The sequence below is a fragment of the Perissodus microlepis genome, chromosome 15 (genome assembly GCF_051167445.1).
Source record: "Perissodus microlepis isolate ML-2025 ecotype Zambia chromosome 15, ASM5116744v1, whole genome shotgun sequence".
NCBI lineage: Eukaryota > Metazoa > Chordata > Actinopteri > Cichliformes > Cichlidae > Perissodus > Perissodus microlepis.
Genome location: NC_140475.1, coordinates 27,427,347 through 27,444,361, shown reverse-complemented (window position 1 = coordinate 27,444,361; position 17,015 = coordinate 27,427,347). Strand labels below are relative to the sequence as shown.

Sequence of the window (17,015 nt, the reverse complement as noted above, 5' to 3'; positions counted from 1 at the left end):
GTCATTTTATTTAAGAAGAAAAACTACTTGATATATTGTTTTTTCTTTTTTCTCGTGTCTTGTCCATAACCTATTTCACAGTTGGCCTGTTTTGTGTATACAAAGCATTTTTTCAAAGAAGCCGAGTAGATATGATGTATTGTATGGAGAGGGAGAAACGCTGCAGTCACGAACTGTATTATTCTTTTTGCTGTCTACTTCAACTTAACACTCACTGCTACCATTGCAGTCAGTTTTAGCTGCAGGAAACATGGAGGCTTCTTACACTGTAAATGCAGTAAGGTGTAAAATTTCACACAGCCAATTTTTAGGGACACAAAGAGGCTCGTGGTTCTGAATACTAACAGATGATGTTATGAGAATGGGAAGCAATCAGTTGAAAACCTAAAGATAAGTATTAAAGATAAATCCAAGGAAAAGACAAGGAATACACACAACTCCAAGTAGAAATTTCTTTTCCCCAAAGCAAGATCCAATTATGCTAGAAACATATAAAGAAGTATATTATATAGACTCCAAATGGCTCGCTCTCCAAGAAACAGTGTATTTTTCCATTAAGTCATATCATCATGGAGGAGTATTAATTGATGTGCAGAAGTGGTTTATGACTCCTTTGTGCAGGCTTTAATAACGACCTTGAAGCTGTCATGCTACCACCATCCCAGAGGTACTCATGGCAATAACATCCACAGATCGATCATCAGTCATCCAGCCCTACTTATAGAAACAGGCAGGAATTCCTAGAAGGCTTTTCACCATCAGCAGAGACGGCCATGGCGCGTGACTGGCTGCGAATGTTAAGTGTCACTATCCATCTTGCCCTCACAGGATAAGAAAATATCAGTCCATAAAAGCATCAAGGTCCAGAAAGAGAAAGCTCCAACCACCTTGTAAATCATGCAGCGGTGCTGACAGGAACATCACTGCCTGGATTGATGAGGATTGAGAGCATGGTTAAGAACTTTTCATGAAAATTTTTTAATAACCAGTATTTCACCCACTCAAGTGCTCTGGACGAGCTTGCAAAAGCAGTTTGGCAACCAGATAACTTTCAGGTAAACGCATTATATCCATTATTGTATACATATTCTGAGAGGAAGCAGATGGACATATTGGCAGATGGAAAGACCACAGGCTAGACATGACATGACAGTTCCCCATAGGTGAAGCCAGAATATGCTGATATTCCTTACATGGGACCTTATAGGTCAGAAACTAGAATTTCTTTATTGTCAGTTTAAGATTACAAAATAAGAACCTCAGCAGCAAACTTTAAAATTATAATCTGATGGATTTGTGGACACTTTTTAAAACTTATTTATCAGGTTAAAATAATGTAATTAGCAAGGTAATCCTAATACTATACCCATAGACGAAACTGGACATAGATACGAGGTAGTGAAGCCATTACTGAACTGCCTTAGATCTGTATTTCTGTGCCCAGTAGGGGAAGACTGCTCTGATTGTATAAAAGTCGAGGGAAAACATGACCCTTCAGCTTCTTTGCTCTATGACCTTAGTAAACACTTGTTAGGATTATGAGATCAGTTGCTACTTTAAAGTCAGAATGCAAAGAACATGATGTTAAATTTGTAAATTTTGTACAAATTAGAGGAAAAAAGTCGATAAAACATTGTAGACTTTATAGTATCAGTCTATAGCTTTTGAGCACATGAATTATCCCTCAGTTTCTAAGTCAAAAACTTCAGTCAAGACAGCAACGGTGAAAACAGCCGGTAAGCAGCCAACCTTGTTCTGTTGAAGGTAATAACACCAGCCCATTAGCACTGAAACTCACAACAACTCGCAACAATCTTTAATTGCTGAATTTTAAAGAGTCATCTCAGCTGTTTGGAGTGTAAAATCTGAATCTACACGAGCTTCAGGAAATCTGGACGCTACCAGCACAGCTTTTGTGCTGATGTTAATGCCAGAAGAGGTTTAAAAGTCTATAATTACTGAGTAACACCTTATGATTCCTAAACTGGAACTGTATCATTATGTTATTTTAAATGCTAACACCATTAACCAGTTATGTTGTTTGAGCAGTAGCAGAGGTAGCACCGCTCACCCTACAGACAATTAAAAGCATAAATATTAAAAAAAAAAAACTACACGGTTGTAATATTCCTCTTACCTTCTTGGACAGCCATGGCTTATGTTGTTGTGCCTACAAAAGAACCACTTGCTTGTTTAACATTCTAAATGTAAGGTCTCCTTTCACTCCCACTACTTTCTATTCCATTCTATGATGCCTCTTACGCTGACTGAACTTACGCAGGAACTGTTAAACAAGTAGATCCCACATAAACACTGTGTCCATGAGAGGAAAAACAAAGATCTCACAGCTGAAGTTAGTACCGACTCCAACCTCACAGTTGGTCTCCATAGTATACAGAGTAAGACCTCATTGCTATCTGGATTTTAGTATTAGAGTTTAGTATTGTGACTGGTCTCGCTGGTTTTGAGATTTCTCGGTTGACCTAAAAGGAACACATTCTTCCAACATACTTCCATTATGACTCATACAAGGCTGATGAATACAGACTGGCATTGTGGAGCTTCATCATGCACCAGAGGAACAAACAATAGCAGCCTGTTGCATTAACTAAATAAAATGCAGGTCTGGATGGTCGATATCCTGAATTTATATAAACCTGTCAGTAAGAGAAAGGAAAAAAGTGCCAGCACTACCTCTGCAACGTCCCAGCATGTATGTTTCATGAGTGCTGTTCTGCTTTCTTTTCTCTCCTCCTGCCTGTTTTTACACTTCTAACAGCCATCACATATCCAGAGAGAGAAGAAAGTGACAAGCTCAACTCAGCAGTAATTGGCCAGCTCGCATATGACACGGCAGATAGGCACAAGGGAGACAGACAAGAGGAGAGGGTGCTCCATATTAAACAAAGGTCCAAAGACATCTGACGGTACCTGCCCTGTGCAAATCTGCTTCCACTACATGATTCAAAGGCCACAGATGACATTAGTTAGACATTTGAGAGAGAATAATGGATTAATTTTACTACAGTGTGAAGGGAGGCTTTGATGAAGCAGATAAAGAGAAACCATGACACAGCTTTACACTTAACAAGCCAATACAACTTTAGAGAGGAGCGACGTCTCTTTTGTATTATTTGGATAGGATGGGACTTTTTTTGACACTATTTCAAAAATCCTTTACTTTGTTCTCTGCTACATTTATGTGAAATTCAGCTGTTGTCTTCATAGTCTTGCGTTATAATCATTGGGCCTTTTGTGCTAATTTTATACCATGTTATTTTACCAGTGTTACAGTACTACATTTCCAAAGAAAGTGCTGCCCTTGTTGCACGCGTCTTGTACTACAAATTATGTCACCTTAAATTCCTTTATGTAGTTTTTAGTTGGCCTTAACCATCATTCTCTCAAACCTTAGCGTTTTCTAGCCCTGATAAGTTTCCAAATTGCATTACTATGTGTAACTGCTACGTTTCACAATGAAGATTGGTGCCTCATCATGCATAGCATTCTGCCTTTATAGTAGGTCAGAGATCAATTTCCATCCCATCAGACAGATGAAGAGATTTTTGGCTTTTACGCAGGAATGGCTTTCATCTGGCCACTCTACCAGCACAAAGAGAGAGATAGAAGTTTTGGTCATTCGCAGACAATTAGAGAGTTTTCTGGGAGCTCTATTACCACATGGACCACAGACTGTTTCTCTGTAGATGCATGTGTAACCACATGTGTAAATCCTGTATGTAAATCATATATGCTTTCTGGTTCTTCAAAAGTTTTTGACTGCAAAAGGGGATATCTCATTTTGATTTCAGTTGGGCCCTCATATTAAGCCCCTAATTTGCCTAGGGGGCACAGTTAAACACCTCAGACTGGTACCTCCCAGTAGTAGCTTAGAAACTCAACAGCACAATGGTAAGCCCTATTTTTTCCCAATTATTGTTGTGTTTTAACCAAATGCTGAAGTTTTTTCAGAAACTATAAATGCTTATCTTTCATATGAAGTTTCCCACATGCATTTTGAAAGCTTTTCTGTTTGGGCACATCACATAACCACAAATTCAATAGAAATGAGGGGATGGATAAGTTAAAATTTAATGATGATCCAGGAAAAAGGTTTTCTTCTTTTGATATCTTTTTGTCTTTTGATTTGTCTTTTTTTTGGGTATACTTTATTGATCCTCCGTGGGGAAATTCCTCTCAGCATTTAACCCATTCACTCTGTGAAGCAGTGGGCAGCCACTGGGCGCCCCGGGAGCAGTGTGTAGATGGCTGTCCCTCCATGAGCCTGGTTCTGCTGGAGGTTTCTTCCTGTGAAAACAGAGTTTTTCCTTCCCACTGTCACCAGAGTGCTTACTCACAGGGCTCACTTGATTGTTGGGTTTTTCTCTGTATGTATTATTGTAGGGTCTAATATAAGATACTCTTGTTTTGATTTGACGCTGTATAAATAAAATTTAATTAACTGAAATATGTCCACAGGGGGTGCTACACTGGCATGACACATTTGGTATCAGTTTCTATTACAGTTCTCAGTGTCTGTCCTGATGTGGCACTGATATAGTGATAGGGGTGTGCCTCAGTCAGAACCTCCCAAAAGGAGGGTGGACATCTGCTACCTCTGAGGTCCTGTCACATGAAATTACAGACTTCATCAAGTCCTCTCCATCTCCTTCTTCTGTCTCCACCTCCTACCTCTTCCTCTTCAGCTTCCCTTCTCCTCTTCCCCTCTCTCCTCCCTCCTAATATTCAGTCTCTGCCCTACCTTTCTGCAGAGTAAAATAGGAAAAGGAAAGAGACAAAAAAAGAATGTGATTTATTGGAAAGAAAAAAGGGAGCTTTTTCTTTCCAATAAATCACATTCTTTTTTACCTCTTTGATTTTTTTTTAGCTTCTTTCACACCTCTAGCCCTTCATCTCCTCTCCTCTCCTTCTCCTCTGCCTCTAGGTCATAAGGAGGGAGCTGAGCCAGTCTCTTGTTCCTGAGTCTTACTTAAACTTAAGTTATGTCAGCTGGCATGCAGCCAAGCTCTACCAAAGCTTTGGGGATCTGGTGACCTTAGTAATACATAGAGAAGAAAGATATACTGTAGAGTAAATAGACAAGGTATATTTAAAGAACGAAAGGGAGACCGATAAGGAAAGAGAGGATATGATGGAGGAAAATGTGGAAAATGTACATTTAATGTATGTTTAAATGTGACCCTTTTATTAAGCTTGTAATCCTGAAAACTACCTTAAATAAGTTCTCAGTCAGTTCTTATTTTGCCAGCCTTCATTTTAACCTCCACACATCTAGACCACCTCCCACCTAGGGGTGGGCGGTATAAACGGTATACGGTAGAAACTATATAAATTTGGCCAACGGTAGAGATTTTGACTATATCGTTCTACCGCAATAGTGCATGTTGATAGCGCATATCATCAGGCTGCGCCTGTTTTGGTCGAAAGCATTGCAGCGGCTGCAAACAACATCATCTCCAAATTATGCCGGGCGACAGTAATAGCAAAGAGACAAAGCACTTTTGGAATATGGGGAAAGCCAAAAACTGCACTTCCTCCACTTCCGTACCATTGATTCTTTAATGCTGAATTCTCTCGCAGCTGCTTTATTCCCATGTTGTTGCAGCATATTAACGACTAACCTCATATTGTGGATGGATTAGCTCAGTTGTTCTCCTAACTGAAGTTTGGTCCGTTTATAGCATCCTGCCATGCAAGTGCATTTGTCCCTAACCACCAGAAACCCTCACGTAAACTTTTATCGAGTGGAAAAAAGTTAGCGTTCATCCTTCAGCTTCAATGTGCTAATGTTATGCTAACATAGCTGTTTTGCTAGCGATCACATAGGACATCATTACATACCAGCTAGTCCAACTTCAGTAACCCTACAAAAGTCACTGCTGTTTAGTTTTCTGTCTTCATTTATGTTTGAAGTGATAGCAGAGCTGTATGGTTTAATTTTTTCAGAAATCTCTCAGTCAGAACATGACATATCATGTTTAGGTGGAAACTAGCGAGCTAACTTCCTGCTAACTTCTAACAAAGTTGAATTTAATGAATTCTGTTTTCATGGATGCCTGGATGTTAAACTTAATTGTTACACCTGGTAAAGCAGCAACGCTGATTATTTTAATAAAGATGAAAGAATTTAGATAGTTTTTAACTCTCAGTGATGCCGCAGTGTTCGTTTGACTTCGGGACCTGAAGAAGACGGAGTTTTGGACCCAGATTACTCTGCAAGGCTTCTGACTACGGCAGCCGTAATGCTCTGGCAATCCATCCTTCATAGCTTACCAAAGTTGTACTAAAACATTTTTTGACAGATTTCTGCGCGCCGTGTACTACATAAAATCGGTTCGAGGTCAGAATTCATACATAAGGATGCTGATGACCCTGATACATGCTTCAAATTATACCGTGATATGGATTTTAGGCCATATTGCCCAGCCCTACTCCTACCTTTACAAACCAATAAGAATCTTTCTTCTTTGCCACATCATCCAAAACTGATAACCAATTTGGCATCAAGAATGCCTAAAAATGCACATCTCGCTGCTAGCATGTTGCTGATTCAGCTGTTTTTCTACTGGCAAACACTGTTGAGTTATTGTAATCACACTACATTTTTCAATAACACAGCAACCCATTACTGAACTAAATTAATTAATAACATTACAGTTACATTTCTATCATTAATCATGTTACAAAGTTTCTTTAGTTATCGGCACACCAACGCAAAGCTAGCCAAAAATGAGTGATGATAAAGCTAAGTGTATACCCAACAGCCAGCAGCCAGAGTGAACTTCAACAGGTAACAGACTGATTAGAAGTCAGGCCGCAGCCTCCAATTCTACCTGTTCATATTTCTAAAGTAGAGTCAGTGTGGCAATCGCTTTGAAGTCTCTTTGTGCTGGTTTTCATCTTTGCTTGGTGCTGTCGACTTTATGTTCATAGGTAAGTTTGAAAACAAAGATCATATGTGTGTCTTCATAAGGATAGGGATTTGTGTTGGTGTGTGGGACTGTAGCTTAAGGTTTATACTGATAACTGGTTATTAAGAAACAATGTGATTCAGGTCTCTTTTTGAAGTAATATTTATGTTAATTTACAATGTTCAGTACCTGCATTTTTAGTTGTCAATGTCAAGGATTAAAATACTGATATTGTATTGTACTGCTTTCCATTTTTCTAATAAAATTGAAAGGATTGAAAAGGGGGAAAAAAATCTTATGACACTTTATGCAATCGAGACATATTCTGTAATTTTCTAAAAAACAAAAAACAACAAACAAACAAAAAATACAAAACAAAAACAAGCCTGCTGGAGGGGAAAACTCTCCACTACAACATGTAACTTACGATGCCATGAAATACTGAGTAAATGTTTTTAGCCTTTTTGAAAATATTACATCTTAGATTTACATTGCATTAACATTTTACTGCATTGGCATCCTATACTATAGTTTGTTATTTGAAAGGTGTATATGGCCTTAGCTAACAGGAACAGCAAGCTAGTATGTTAGCAAACTGCTTGATTTTTGTAGGGTTTTTTTGTAAAAAAAAAAAAAAAAAAAAAAAGGAAATACATTTTTGATTTTCAGTTAGAATGTTAGAATGTTTTTTGTCTCATTGCTAAGACTCTGGAACACAATTTTTAAAATAAAGACATAATCCCATAGGATAGAGTCATCACCAAGGATGACTTGGACCTCGTGGGCATAACTTATTGGTAGTGAGTCTCATCACACAAAAGCTTTAAGGCGTTAATTAGTCTTGTGCTACCAGATAAGGATGCACCTTCACAGTATTTCAGTGAACTTGCTTTGCCCTCTGGTTTGGATGGGACTTCAGTGTGATCTCTACAGAGAAAAGAGTAAATGTATTTTTTTTTTTTTTACTGTACACGGTGGTATGTATACATTTGCAAACAATAACTCATTCACTTCACTTCAAAAAACCCCACAACATCACTGCAGTAGAAACTCGTGAATTTTGATGACTTGGGCATTCATGATTCAGACAAAAAAGTTTTAAAAAACACAAAAAGGAGTTCCTGCAGTGAATCAAGACTATCAAATGACTGAAATGTGCCATGAGTTAAACATAACTTTGAATTCAAATTTAGATTTTAATTATATTGGACGTGACTTCATGGTAAATTCTGGTTTGGATTTTGATGGAGTTCAACCTGAAATTCTGTTCAGTAAGGATAGGATTGCCTTGAGAAAGGTTGTGGTGATAAAGATCAGCCAAACATACACATATCATGCTTATTACTTTGCAGCAGTGTTGCCCATCACAATTTGCAAACCACAATCAACTCACTATCAGTGTGAACCTAAGATAAGCATTTTTACCCAACAACTATATATACACACACACACATGAACACACATTTTCTGTTATGACCCATATTGCCACTCACCCATTGCAAAGAATGGTATCCCCAGTAGTGTAGAGTTGAACTTCCCATCTGATATGAAGAAGATCCCTGCAGCCGTCACATTGGCAATGCAGATGGTCAGCACACCCAGGAGTCCCAGGAAAGGTTTCCCCCTTAGGCAGTCCCGCATAGAGCTGGAGATGGTGGCGGCCAGGAGCACCAGCACCAGACTGACCAACACCTCACCCTTGGCCAGCAGGCCTGTCTGGTGGAAGTCCCGCCACAGACTGAAGGATGTGAGTGACTGGATGTGGAGCTGGTCTGGTGCATGGGGGACCTCGGCTGTGGACAGTCGACTGGCCAGGGCACAGAACTCATTCTCCCAGCGCTCTGCAATAGCATCCTGCACCACGGGTCCATGATTTCGGAGGTAGTATGTGATTTGGACAGCACGAGCAAACTTGACCTGCTGGTCACGGCTGTTGGGTGAGAAGGACACACCGCCCAGCTGGTGCCCGATGAAGGCCACACGGCCATCCTGCACAGAATTCAGAGGTATTAGATATTAGCTGCAATTAAAGTAGCATACCATGGAAGGCACAGGAGTCCAGTAACTTCAAAGCAAATGTCCTGCTTCTCACTATACGTTCTTTGATACCAGCTTTCATTTTTGTTCTATTTGCTTTACTTTTACCCACCTCACAGCTGCGGACAGGACTGATGCTGTTCTGTACTAATTTTTTCATTAATCAGATTGTACAGCACAAACAAGACGTCACAGTTACAAGAGCTTGGAGATAAGTCCAAGAAGAATTGCACAGGAGGAATTCAATAAGCCTGCTGGAACAATAAAAGTGAGTAAGCATTAGTCTATCACACGGAAGTCAGATTATAATAGAAGCCTGTTGGTTGTTGTTACACAACCATTCATTATTAAGTTGAAAGTATTGGCAGAACTACTGCTGTATAAGGTGCCAAATGATACAGCAGTGCAGCCCAGCAAAGGCAAGGGATGACCAAATAATGCTACATGCTATAAGGGTCTGATGCAAACAGAAACATGAAAAATATGCATCAATCTCCTGGCTTCACCCAGGTAAAAGGTGACTCGTTGAGAAAAATTTAACTGTTCCAAATGAGAAATAAAAAGATGTGTCACTGGGTAATGGGGTTTCCACAATTACCTTAAACCTGTTCCTGTTATATTAGCCATTACTGCCACAGACTACATCAAAAAAAAAGTTATAATGCCACTGGTACATTATAACTTTTTTTCTTTTCAGGAATGGTTGCTGAAGGCATCCTGAGGTAGGTCAAAGTTATCACACCAGTCAAGCAAACTAAAAACGAAATTAAAAGCAATTCTGAGAGAAAAAGGCAATGACAACAAAATTCATTAAGAAAACATTAAGATTAATTATTTTAATTATTTAATTATTCACAAGTGGAAAACATTTAACACAGCTATTAATCTTCCCAGAAGAGGGTGTTCTGGCATTTTCACCCCAAGGTAAGATTGTGCAATGATCAAAGAAAAAGCACAAAAATAAATAAAATAAAGGAAATGAATCAAAAGTTACTTTTCAGATGTTAAACTTCACTGTTAACCTCCTAAGACCTAAACTCTTTCATGGCATGCATTTTTAATTTCTCTTTGCTATTTGGGCTGATTGGGACCTGATGAATGTAAAAACAAAGAATTACGTGATTTTATTTTTTTTTACCTGATTTTATTTCTGAGAAAAAACGAGATCCACATAAGAGGACATTCACTTTAAATTTCGACAGAACAGTGGCAGTATAACATCCTCGTAAGTGGATATCAGGCCCTCCCATATGGAAAAGATATATATAAATCTTATAAAGTTTGTATCTGTCTTGTGTGAAACTTGTATGAAAAGCATACAAGAGTGAAAACAGATATAAGATCCCTTGAAAAATTATATAAATGAAACTTGTATGTTTTGGATACTTACTAAAACAATATATGAAATTAATGAGAAAGTGGCCACTTTCATGAGTAAATCATATAAGCCTTATATGATTCACTATATGAAGTAGGACACATCTTATGCAAGTCTTTTAAAAGTTTTTACTATTTCTTTTCCATATGGGCTTGTAGAGCAAAATTGACTATTTTGGTCTAGACAACCCAAAATGTGATATCCACATATGTGGACGCCAGGTCCTAGGAGATTAAAGAACAGTTAGAAAAAGACTGAACAAGTAGAGTCTATTTGGAAGGGTCTGAAAGGTCCTTTCTTTAAACAGAGCACGGCAGCACAACTTAGCTAACATGTTTCATCACTTGAGGCAAAAACATACTGCTGCATAGAACCAGGCTGTGAAGGACAAAAAACTAGCAGCCTCACTGGTTACACATGCTACTTACACTCTAGATGACACGAAGAACAAATGCTGGATGGACAATAATAATGCAGTTAAATGGTGGAAAAGCAGAAAATAGAAAATATTTTTCAGTTTTATTCTGTCATAATATTGTCGGCTCAGAGTTACGAGATACAGTATTTACTTTAGTTATTATTAAACCAAAGTTTTACACACACTCATGTTATCCATCTACATTTTTTATTTAAAACATGCAACTAATATTGCACTACAATGGGACCTTATTTCAATGGAAATTCAAATTCAAATGAGGAAATCTGTCCTCAGTGACAGTAGATGTTTGGGAAAGATGGATCGAAAATAGTCTTCATTTACTTGCACTTATAAAGGCTATAAACTCGAAGAGTCCATAAAATGTTCACAATTTTTTTCTCTATATCTTCAGAAATATTGTTATTGCAGATTTTCTTGAAATATCTTCCTCCAATTTTGAGACTATACTGCCCACCCTGTTTCTGGATTTTGGTTTAGTTTTTGAAAAACAACACAATAATTACATAGTAAAATATTTCATGTTATTCTTCAGCTGATGTTCTCTTTAAATTGTTTTAGAACCAGATAATTTCTCATTTTTCCCTGATACATAAAAGAGGGTGGGCTTTCTTTTTTATATGAGGATCCTGCATTGAAAGTATATATGAAAGACATAAAAAAAAATAGTATAGTTTTTGTTGTTTATTTATTTCCCTTGCCTGGTTTAGATTTTTAGGTAATGCGTCCAAATATGTGTATTTATTGTGACTGTATGGTAAAGTAATTAAACTAATAATGCACACATTATATTATAGCTATAAGCTTATGCATCAAAAGTAATTATACAATTATTTAAAGCTGCAGCGCAAATATTGTATTGGTCTATTTAATCACTAAATCAAGACACGCACCAGTGAAACTGTGAAACTCCTGCCTGGTTGCCGCAACCAGAACAGTTTCAGTTTTAATTTGCAGCTTATTGTAGATGTGCTTTATCTTGTCACAAACACAATAATCCAGCACAATCAAATAGTCGCAATGTACTGTTTCACAGCAGGGAGCTTGATATAAATCTGAGGCTTCTAGATAAATAAATCCCTGCAATTGTTTGCTTCATTTTCAGTAAACAATTTACTTCAGTGTGAGGAGAAAGGAGTTATTCCACTCTGGGATTATGTGAACAGCAGAATAAACTGGTGATGGACACTGCATTTTGAAGTCACATGATTGAGCTCATCCATAACTCAAGAGTCAGGTTTTCTGTCAGAGTCTGAGACTTTTATTACTGTCTGCTTCAAATCGATCCATTTATAAGAGCGAGATCTGCATGTTATTTTTTAGCTTTATCATTCTTCGAAAACAATCCCAACTCGGTGCTTCAGATTTGTCATTTCGTGACAGTGTACGAACATGTTTATGTAATGTAATCACATTACATTGCTGAGGGAGCTCAAAAAGCTTTTGCTCCAATTTCCCTTGTGTAATTTCGCAAAGCTCAAATTAATCTATCACACTCACTTCCTGGTTTCACTAAAGCATTTCAAATGAATCTCAACAGTCACAGCACACTTATGTATAAATATCTGCACTGAGCCAATACATGCTCAGAGTGTGTGCAGTCTTAAACATGCGTGCCTTTGAAGCTTTAAAGAAAGTGAGTAATGAGACATAATCGGGGCAACAATTTCTGTGCCTGCAGAATTGTCAGCTTTGTTCTCTATTCTTCTTTGTGGCAGTCCTTATAAAACAAAATATAGTTGCGTATGAGAGTGAGGCCAGGTGAGCACAGAGAGACAAAAAAGGAACTGTGTGTGATAAATGTGCTGAGTGATGTGTGAAAGAGGGAGGTGACACCTCACTGCTGTCTGAGGTGAGATGGAGGTGGTGATGGTGGAAGAGGTGGAGAAAGAGCTTTCCTGGTTCAACCACTACTAGTATTGGAGTTTTCTTTAAAATACCTAATTTTTCATTATGTTCAGTAAGTCCACATTAGGTTCAAACCAACACATTATTAAATAAGCAAAAGGTTAAAAAAATGGGTAAGAAGACCTACAGTAAGAATCAGGAAGGTTTGAATTTTCAAACATATGCTACAACCATTATGCTAGCCCAGGTTTGTTATTAGCCACCTGTTACGTTGGGATAGTTTTACATAAATGATAAATACAGCCTAAAGGAGTTAATAGAACTAAAGACTTGTATTCTAAAAGACTCAGACAGATGAGATTACTGAAAACCATCTACCTTCAGTTGTTCTGCTTACATCAGCTTATAGCTTATGTCTCTCACAGCTTATGTGTTAGGTGATATGGTAATCACTCACCACTCTCTCGCTTTTCCCTCTTACTGGTGCAGTGAGAGCTACACCTTGTCCTACACCACACACCTATTCTGGTATTAAAAGTAAAGGTGGCTAGTACTCTGTTAGCTCCCCAGCAGCACAGTCTCTAACAACGTTTGTTGTGAAAATCCAGATTTGCATTATGTTCTGCCAAGGGTATCACCCCCACACCCCACTCACAAATTTTGTGATCGAGCGAATGTTTTAAATATTTGATTGCAGAATAAAATTCAGAATATTTGTTGGCAAACCAAACTGTAGCTGGTTTGGCACTGACCGGGTGGATTTTAAGATAGTAACCTAAACCAAATCCTACACCTAAGACAGGTAGTTGATAGGTTTGTCTAGCACAAACCCCTCGCTGGAACAATTAGAGACAATTCTACTACAATGGCAAAAAGCACTGGACACCAGGCAGAGCTCTTTGTGTGATCTCGTGCACGAGGGAGAGAACTGTGACGAGCGCTGCTCCTGACGCTCGAACCCCAGTTCGAGCGTCAGGAGATGCTACAGTTATTCATAATAAAATTTAACAGTCATATAAATTACAAGAGTTTTCTGGTAGAAAACAGCAAAACAGGAATGTTTGCAGATATGGTAAAAGGCTATCAGGGGAAGAAGACTGCTTATAATTATGTACAAGACTTTTCAGATTGCATCACTATACAATACTGAGCTTAATATTATATCCCCAGCCTGTAATGTGCTAGCTCCTACGTTAATGTCACCCAATGTAATGTGGCTATCACGAAAATGCTAACAGTTAAATGGTAAATGTCTAAGCTGAAAGGTTAACATTTATGATGTTTTTTATTACTTAAATGTTGCTCAAACTTAGGTTAGTATAGTTTCTAAAACAAAACTAGAACTAGAGGTTAAGTCAAATTAAAATAAAAACTATACTTCTACAATATTTTTGAAACTAACTGAAACAATTTTGTCCACTTCTAAAACTAACCAAAATAAAATACAAATGTAGAGGAAGTATCCCTAGTTTTGGTATCTGTTAGCTATGTAAAAATAAATAAACATTACAACTCTATTAGTGAGTCACTGATAGACTTTTTTGAGTCTGAATGCTTATAAGACTGTGAGTCCACTGTTTCCAAAAAGTTGTGTTTTTATTGTAACACATGCACTAATTTTCATAAATCTTGCCTGTCACTAAAAAAAGAAATGAATAAAACTTACACTGAAAAAATCTTGAACTAAATTAAAACTAAACATTTTCAAATGATAAAAAATAATAATCTGAAATAAAAAAAATCTACTGTGGAAACTAAAGTGACATAAAAACAGAATGTCAAGACAAATTAATAGCTAATTAGAAAATAAAAAATTATAATAACTGTGGTTTAAATGGGAGCTCTACTGACCTTCATATGATACCGTCATCATAATAATCATTATGAACATTAACTACTTCAGTGAGAGGAGGAGCTGTGTTTCCGTCTGTCCACAGTAGTGCTATGTTAAGTTATGTATAAGCTCAAGGACAGACCTGTCTGTAATTATATTCTTTGAAATGAGTGCCTAAATCAATATTATTTATTCATGGCTCAAGAGTTGGCAGTTCGTTTCGTAACCGGAAGGTTGCCGGTTCGAGCCCTGGCTCGGACAGTCTCAGTCGTTGTGTCCTTGGGCAAGACACTTAACCTACCGCCTACTGGTGATGGCCAGAGGGGCCGATGGCGCAATGTGGCAGCCTCGCTTCTGTCAGTCTGCCCCAGGGCAGCTGTGGCTACAACTGTAGCCTCCACCAGTGAGTGAATGAATAGTGGAATTGTAAAGCGCTTTGAGGGCCCCGAAAAGTGCTATATAAATGCAATCCATTATTATTATTTTAATCTTAATTAATAGCTTAGTATCAGTTTTCTAGGCAACCCTATACTGATATATGTATATGTAATTCAGTGGTTTATACATTCAATCCTGAGACACAAATCCCTTTGGGGCTGCATCAGGAAGAGCATTAAAAAATTAAATTCAATTACATTAAAAACTGCAAAAATTGCAATCATTCTTTGTTCAAAGACTGACAGAAGTCATAATTTATTATTGTTTATACAATCTTCTGCTTTCTAGGTTACTAGAAAGGTTACTATGGAGTCAACACATTTGATGTCTCAGATTAATTTCTAGCCTTTTGATCATTTTATCATGTTAGGTTGCACAGGAAGAGGGCGACTAATGCAGCTGCTGTGACATGTTTGTTTTTCAAGCAAATTCACCACTTCAGTTTTTATTTATACTATTTTTTACATGTTCCTATGATATAATGAAAAATCATAAGGATTTCATAAGTTAGTTTTTTCTCACATAATTTTAAAAAGGTCCATCCATTCATTCACTTCTGCTTATCAGGGTCGTGGGGGGCGCTGGAGCCTATCCCAGCTGTCATAGGGCGAGAGGCTGGGTACACCCTGGACAGGTCGCCAGTCTGTCGCAGGGCCAACACACAGGGACAGACAACCATTCGCACTCACATTCACACCTAGTGGCAATTTGGATTATCCAATTAACCTATCCCCACAAGTTGCATGTCTTTGGACGGTGGGAGGAAGCCGGAGTACCCGGAGGGAACCCACACAAACACGGGGAGAACATGCAAACTCCACACAGAAAGACCCCGGCCTGGTGGTGGAATTGAACTCAGGACCTTCTTGCTGTGCGGCAATAGTGCTAACCACTGTGCCACCGTGCTGCTAGGAAGAAGTCAGTATTTGCTCAAACACTACAAGCTAATATTCATTTTATAAAATGTATTCTTCATTTTATACATAAGCTGTTATAACAACAGATTGCATTATTGAAAAGTACTTTCTGACAGTTTTTTTTTTCTTTTCTATTATTTATTTATTTTGATAATGAATTTGGGGAAATATTGTATGGAAATTGACAGTTTTATAATTAAATACCAAGGTCATTTTTCAAGTACAAAATACTGATTCATTGAGGCAGTGATTTTATTGTGTGCATAATTCAAAAACATTAACCATGTAAACCCTTGAGCAAAAGATAATTTCTCTAAAAGTTGTGAAATCTGTTACTGTCATTACTGCTCCAAGCTTCTTATCCAATAAACAAGTGTTAACCTATAATTACTAATGAGCTAGAGAGCAGCAGTTAATATCTGTATGACCTTGGACAAAATTTAGTTTTAGGTAAACCCAAGTATTTGGGTAATGGTGTATTGCTTAAGGTTAGGGGTTAAATAGAAAAGTATGTATTTCAAGGGATGTCACTGGAACTAATACTTACAATACTTTTCAAACTTTTTTTTCCTTTACCACAGGCACGTAGGAAGCATATATGCCAAGGCTACAATATGCTGACAGGTGTTCTAGTTTAGGCTAAAAAAGAAGAATGATGCCCACAAGCACAGCAAACGTGAAAGATGGCATCTAGTGTGGCTGTTCTGAAGCAGATTAACAATTCAAACTGAACTACCAGGATTCGGTTCTCTCCAAAAACCCGTTCTCAATTCCCATCCCTAGTTCCTTCTAACCTTCCCAACATCTTAATCTGTCCTGTCAACAAAATAGAATTTTAACATTTTAAATAAGTAGAATGTTATGTACAAGTTTCTAATAAAGCAGTTTATGTTTAACTACATGGGAAAATCATTTTTTTAAATATCAGAATAAGTACTGAGAGTGTAATTCTACTGACATTATTATAGACGACTTAAGTATCATGAACATTTCTCCTGTTGTTTCAGTGGCTACATTTCTACATTTTTTTCATAATATTTTGTGTGTTTTTATTTAGAGAATTAAAATATAGCAGACAGATTAAAATAGCAACATCTATTTTAAGCTTTTTCTCCTGGGAATAAAACTTGGCAAAAAGTTTTTTTCATAGGTTATTTCTGTATACAAGTATGTACAGAAATAACCCTGGTTGTAA

General features: G+C 37.6%; 1 protein-coding gene across 1 annotated transcript in view; it reads right to left on the bottom strand.

Moving 5' to 3' along the window:
- Nucleotides 1–17,015, bottom strand: part of ptchd4 (patched domain containing 4) — a 60,341-nt gene that overhangs the window by 28,906 nt on the left and 14,420 nt on the right. The window contains exon 2 of the mRNA XM_084952525.1: nt 8,426–8,921. Within this exon, the coding sequence (XP_084808651.1) occupies nt 8,426–8,921 (496 nt within the window). The remainder of the gene's footprint in view (nt 1–8,425; nt 8,922–17,015) is intronic.